The sequence below is a fragment of the Labeo rohita genome, chromosome 7, assembly GCF_022985175.1.
Source record: "Labeo rohita strain BAU-BD-2019 chromosome 7, IGBB_LRoh.1.0, whole genome shotgun sequence".
Taxonomy (NCBI): Eukaryota; Metazoa; Chordata; class Actinopteri; order Cypriniformes; family Cyprinidae; genus Labeo; species Labeo rohita.
Genome location: NC_066875.1, coordinates 28379296 through 28386388, shown reverse-complemented (window position 1 = coordinate 28386388; position 7093 = coordinate 28379296). Strand labels below are relative to the sequence as shown.

At 36.0% G+C, this 7093-nt stretch overlaps 1 protein-coding gene across 1 annotated transcript; it reads left to right on the top strand.

Annotated features, from left to right (window-relative positions):
- The first annotated feature begins 4276 nt into the window (after positions 1-4276).
- Positions 4277-6493, top strand: ddx28 (DEAD (Asp-Glu-Ala-Asp) box polypeptide 28). The gene has a single exon (XM_051116154.1). It carries the CDS (start codon positions 4399-4401, stop codon positions 6076-6078), a length of 1680 nt encoding a protein of 559 aa, XP_050972111.1. The 5' UTR covers positions 4277-4398; the 3' UTR covers positions 6079-6493.
- Positions 6494-7093: the final 600 nt, after the last annotated feature.

Here is a 7093-nt window from a genome sequence, read left to right as displayed (position 1 = left end):
GTCAAATATACACACAGAAATTTAAAGGTATTCACGGCAACCCGTCAAAGTAAAAGTTCGGTATAACTTTATTAATCATTCAGTATAATGTACGTGCCTACTACTGCTACTATTGATTAATACAAATTTATACAATTTTCACACAATAGTTCTTTTTCATGTTTTACATTTTAATAGTAAATCCCCTTCATTTCCCTAAAATATAATTTTCATTAAAAGATCAATTAAATTAATATTTTATACCTTCATTTGATAACCAGAAAATTCCACACAGAATTCCATAAGGCTATTGTAAACATAAATAAAAGTTTTTTTATGCATTCAAATAAACAGACATGCTAAAACATATTTGGTAACAATAAAATGTAAAGTGAGAAAAAATAAAACATTTCATAAGGTCCTTGTCACACCCCTGGACTGATTAGTTGTTTTCTCCCGTCATTTCCCCCTGCTGCCTTGAGTGTTTTGGTATCGCCCTAATTGTCTGCACCTGTGTTTGTATCAGTCTGAGTGTGTGTATATATAGCATGTGTTTCCCATCCTTCCTTGTCGGACGTTGATGTTGCTACCCTATGTTCCTGTGTCTCCTGTATTTAATAAATCCAATAGGGAATACCTTTCGTTTATGTTACGTCGTTGTTCGTGTGCTTCGTCTGAACGTGACGGTCCTAAACATGTCGTTTTTCTTAACTATTGATAAATTGACGGTAAATTGTATAAGATTCATTGTTTTAATTAATTGCACATGATTAATTACATTTTGATTAATACAATTCCAGAAATCCAGAAAAATGAAAACAGAAAACAGAATTTGAAAAAAATGAATAAATAAATAAAATAAAACGGAATTTGGGGGGGAAAAATAGGGCCCTATTTTTGCATGCAACTATATATTTGTTACAGTTATAAATACATTTTCAAATTTTATTATTTTTATTTGTCTAACATAGTTTTCTAATGTGATAATTTTGTTATAATACTTTGATATGTTTTCTATTTGCAGTGATTACTATTTACTATTGTTCATAGTGTGACAAGGTCTTAATGCCCCTGGACCCCCCCTAGAAGGATCCAGGTTCAACCACTTTTCTAACAAAATCTGAGTGACAACTTAGATATTTGAGTTGAATCAACTTAAAATTTTAAGGCAGCTGGGTTACTTACACATCTGTTAAGTTTAGCAAACACAAATATCTAAGTTGTTACTTAGTACAACTTAACATTTCAAGTTGACTAAACTTATTTTAGTTGATTGAACTTAAAATTTTAAGGCAGCAGGGTAAAAAAATATTTTAAGCTGACTCAACAAATTGTGTTTTTTATTTTTTACAGTGTAGCCCCTGATGTTTTGGCACCAGCCCCGGATGTTTTAAAATCCTAGAAACGCCCCTACAATTCTACTACTAGTCTTTCATTTAACCTGTGTTGATATGTTTTAAACTTAAGCCAATTTTAACGATGTTTTCATTTGTACAAAGATATGTCTGCTGTTGGCATCAGCACCTAGCTGCTTAATGATTTTTACGTTCTCGGCTACGGCGGGGTTGCAGCCCACTTTCGGTCATCGTAGCACACTTTCGTCCCTAACACAGGAGGACGGGGTGGTTATTCTCTCTAATAAGTTGAGCTTTAATGGTTTATAGCAACCCCACCCGACTCCGCCCTTCATTAGTAATGGTTGTTAAACCATATTTATGTCTAGGTAGAAATCAAATACATATTCAGAGTAATGAGGAAATAAATGACCAAAGAGTTCAGAATACATCAAATGATGTTCAATAAAATGCAATAAACTGAATGATTCTTGTGTTGTTGTTGTCTTGATTTAAACATTTCAAACTCATGATTCAAATTCAGCAAGGTGTGATGCAGCATCCAAAGACTTCATTGCATGTTTACATAAACTTAAAATATAAAATATAAAATATAGTAGACAGAATACAAAAGCAAATAAATCTTCCACGGACTGGTCTGCTGTGATTGGAATCAGTGGCATACAAAGTCAGCCCCGGGCCTATATGCAAAAACATTTGTAGGGCCCCCAAAAGTTATAGGTTAATGTGGGCTCCAACGCTTTTTGTAAATCACATTATATGACTATTCACAAGCTGTTTTATTGATGGTATAAATGCTTGGAAATAATATTTAATAAGTCTATTCATTATGTGATTCATTATGTGCTGTATTTTTTTTTTTTTACTTAATCAAAATAACCCAACTGCAGTTTGATTTAAATTAATTAGAATGCACAATGAAAAAACATGATTTTTGAAAACAGAGTTATCTGTTTTTGCAATTGGACTCTTCATCTGTAGCACGCCCGCCACCTAATAATCACAATAAGCATTTTGTTACTTTTAATATAACACAAATTGTATCTTTCTGTCAGTTTTGTCATGAAATACAAACAATAAATGTGTTTTTCCGCTCTTTAATGTGGTGTGGGATCACTGTATTCACCTCAGTTCAAGAAACATGTGAATCAATCATCTCTTTCTCATTTCTACTAGTTACAGCATGAAATAAACATGATTAAATATCAGATGTTGAATAAATAAAATGAATGTCTCATGCAATCGATCAATCAGTGTTTGAAAATCATCAATAAAACAACTTGTAAATAGCATAACAGTTGTAACATAAATTCCAACATTATATTATTATTTTTATACTTTTTTTTTTTTTTTAGTAGGTGGAATTTTCTCAATGATTAACTTTATTCACGTAATATAACAGAACTTTAATCTTGTCATTTTGACTTTATTCAAAAAATTTTATGGTACTAAAATGCTGCCATACTTATTAAATTACTTAATTCAAACACACTCTTGGCACAGCAGCCCAAAATACAAAAAGACAGAAAGCAAGAAGAAAGCAAAAAAAAAAAAAAAAAAAAAAAACACTACTCACATTTTAGTTGTAATTATTTAATTCAATTATTATGGCAAATTCATCCACAATGTTCTCTGTGTTTAATGTAAGGCTTTGTGTATTCTCACTAGAAAGAATGGCATTTGATAAAAAAGAATTAAAATAAAAAAAGAGAATTAAAATGGTGCAGGTGTCACTGTAACTAGATGTGATACAGTTGTGATACTGTCTGACACAAGTTTTTTTTTTTTATATATATATTATTATGTTATTTGGCTGTGGCAATGCAGTGTTTGCATGTAGTAAAAAAAAAAAAAAAAAAACAAACAGTGTTCAAGAACAAAGAACATTAGTTGTGTACTGTTACAGCTCAGTTTGAATCTTTCACAGCAGCTTGTTTATGCTATCATAAAACCACTTTGAGAGTAAGATCTCAATCATTCAGGCTCATAAGCTTATTCAAAACATCAAATATCTTCATTTGAAATGAAGAATGGAAGCCTGTGGCACAAGGCAGACATAGCTATAGCCCCCAGGTAGCGAATACCTTCCGGAAGTGCACTTTACCTATACTTGCCTGATCCACTGCTTGCAGCAAAATGTATGCTTTTTGTCTTAGCCAATTCACATTCTAATCTATAAAGTTAGATCTATTACGTAAATAAAAGGATTTTCTATACTTAATATTAATAAAAGTTTGATTTAGAAAATACATATTAATACATTCATTTATATGATTAAAATATTATTTCTAAATGATTTACACCTCCAATACATGATATTTCTATTAACTACTTCACAATGGTTTTGCATTTATTTATAATTATAGTTTTTTTAAGCAAATATAATTGTACAAAACTATGCTGGACATGACATTCATAGGAAAGAAAAACACAATATACAGTAGTCAACGTTTGAAGTGGATCAGAAAAGTTCATCAAAGTTGTCCTAAGACAGGAACGGGTATTGTTTTGATTTTGGGACAACTTTGATGAAAGGTTCTGATCCACTTCAAATGTTGACTACTGTATACTTGCATATTAAGATGTGTTTTTAAAGCCCACTTCATTGGATTATTAAAAGAATCTGACATTTCAACATAATCAGTCAGTGTCCTGGAATAAAGAAGTTAAACCTTAAAAATAAATAGATTAATTCTTCCATGCTTTCACTATTTCTTAATGTTTTCCTGCTCTAGCTTATACAAGTGCAGATGTCTGAAACGTTGCATTGCTCGCAACACCCCGTGTTATTGCTACGATAAACTTGAACTGCTTGTTGTATATTCATATATATAATAAATGTAATATATCGCAGAAATACAACAGTCAGTCACAGTCCTATCACGTTTGAGCAATGGGGCTTTAATTTTGGCGTCACTTGGTTTGTAAACGTCATCGTTCTGCGCCCGGACGAACTAAGCATGGGTGCATGTGTGCTCAGTGTTGTGTCGCTTTAAAAAGTTCGTGCATTCAATAGGACATCCGATTCATTCTCGCGTGTGCTGTGAAGTACCTCGTTTCTACAATGCAGTCAGTGAAGGTCGGACGCTGTGTCTTTCTCGCTGCCAAACTCTCGCAGGTAACACGCAGTTCTTGTAGCTCGCGCTTCGCGTCAGCGGTCATCAGGGTGGGTCTACGCGGAATGGCAACCGCCAGCTCACAGCCTGTGGTGATCCGCATCCCTAGACGCATGCAAGAACGTATAGAGAACATCAAACAGATGCAAAGCAAGAAGTTTGACAAGCTGCCAACAGTCAAGCCTGGTAGACTGTTGATCAAGAGCAAGAACCCTCAACTAAACCAGTCTGTCGGCTATACACTTGGGAAATTTGAACAACCTGTTCTGACATCCAAAGGATGGAAGAGTAACAAAGCGTTAGGGGATTATTTCTGCATAAACAGCATCCAAAGTACTCCACCATCTGTCCTCAAGCAGAAGGATGAGGGCGATGACGGTGCTTCCGCCTCCCAAAAAACATTCAACTGCTTTAATATTTGTCCAGAACTGGTTGAGACTTTACAAAGCCAGAATATAATTCATCCCACAACAGTGCAGATGCAAACCATTCCCAAAATACTAAAAGGACGCAATATTCTCTGCGCTGCAGAGACGGGAAGTGGAAAAACTCTCGCTTACCTCCTTCCCATCATCCACAGGCTGCAGGAGGAGCCTTTCACAGATTCTGAGAGAAACGTTCGCGCTGTGGTCATCGTCCCGTCACGGGAGCTAGCAGAGCAAGTGACGTCTGTAGCCCGATCAATCAGCAAATCGTTTGGACTCGTGGTCAAAATCGCAGGAGGTGGAAGAGGTGTGGGAAACATCAAAGCAGCGTTCACTCACGGTCAGCCGGATGTTTTAGTGGCTACTCCTGGCGCCTTGCTAAAGGCCCTCTGGAAGCACTTCATTAACTTGAACGAACTAAACTTCCTAGTCATCGACGAAGCCGACACTATGTTTGACGAAAGCTTCGCAGGCATGCTTGAGAATATTCTTTCGCATACCGAGGTGGCATCCAGGCTCTCTGAGACGGTTGGGCTCGTCCGTAAAGCTCAGCTAGTTGTGGTGGGAGCCACGTTTCCGGGTGGCGTAGGAGAGGTCCTCGGTAAGGTGACTGACTTGGCCAGCATGGTGACCGTTAAAAGCCGGATGCTACATCATCTCATGCCACACGTAAAACAGACTTTTCTCAGGGTCAAAGGTGCGGACAAGATTCTAGAGCTTCATCAGGCACTGAAAAAGGCCGAAATGGAGCATAAAGGAGTTTTGGTCTTCTGTAACTCTGCTTCCACTGTCAACTGGCTGGGTTACTCGCTTGAGGAAATGGGTGTTCGTCATATGAGGCTCCAGGGAGAGATGCCTGCGACTATGAGGGAGGGAATTTTTAAGAACTTTCAAAAAGGGAGTGTTGATGTTCTAATATGCACTGACATCGCTTCAAGAGGTTTGGACACACAGAGAGTCGGACTTATCGTCAATTATGACTTCCCGGAGACCCACGCAGATTACATCCACCGGGCAGGGCGCGTGGGGAGAGCAGGGGGCTCCGAGGGAGGGGAGGTGCTGAGCTTCGTTACGCACCCGTGGGATGTGGAACTTGTGCAGAGAATAGAGACCGCAGCCAGGAGGAGAACATCTTTACCAGGGATGGAATCCGAAATTCAGAAACCCAGCCATAAAACAGACTTTCAAGATGTAGAAAAGTGACCAAATTAAGATTAGCCTTACAAAACAGTGAATTTATTATTGTATATTTGGTGTGTAAAGACTTTAAAATAAGTATTTAAAAAACAGTTTGTTCTAAAGCTTATGTTCAAATTAAAGGGATAGTTCACCCAAAAATGAACACTGCTCACCCTCATGTTGTTTCAAAAGACTTTCTTTATCCTGTAGAACACAAATATATTCTGACATCTGTTTCTATTTATTTAATTATTTTTGGAACCCTTTTGACCTTTATTGTATAGACAAAAAGAGTTGAAAGCTTCATCAAAATATCTTCTTATGTGTTCTGTACAAGAAACAACATCATATAGATTTGGAATTAAAGAGTTATTTGTATATTTGTTGCGTTGAACCTTTAAAGACTAAACATTTACATCTTAAAGGGCCAGTTCACTCAAAAATTTAAATTCTCTCATATTTTAGGCTCTGTCTAAAATTACGTACTCTGACTTGGTATTTTTTTTTTTTATATATATAAGTAATTACTTCATCAAAAATGCTCTATAGTATGACTGTAATCTGAATTTACACTTTTAAAAATAAAGGTGCTTCATGATGCCATAGAAGAACCTTTTTTGTCTAAATGGTTCCATAAAGAACCTTTAACATCCGAAGAAGCTTTCTGTTTCACAAAAGGTTCTTTGTGGTGAAAGAAGGTTCTTCAGATTAAAAAAAAGTAAGAAAAAGATGGTTCTTTAAAGAACATGTGACTGAATGTTTTTTTGTGGAATCAAAAATGTTTTTTTTATGGCATTGCTGTGAAGAACCTTTTAAAGCACCTTTATTTTTAAGAGTGTACATTTGTCATGTTATTGTCATGTGAGCTATTGTTTTAGGTGCGACACTACGCTGCCATTGGCCTCATGGGATATAGTGTCTGTCAGATGTGCATTTCAAAGGTAGCAAGCCATCCGGTACCTTTTGTCCATTTTATGAATAACGTGAATTCGGACATACTACTAATTTCATTAGGTGTTATTTCAGACCCGCTAACTTT

Bases quoted from the DNA above. Each gene is read 5' to 3' on its own strand.
- ddx28 (XM_051116154.1), top strand. From the start codon at position 4,399: ATGCAGTCAGTGAAGGTCGGACGCTGTGTCTTTCTCGCTGCCAAACTC.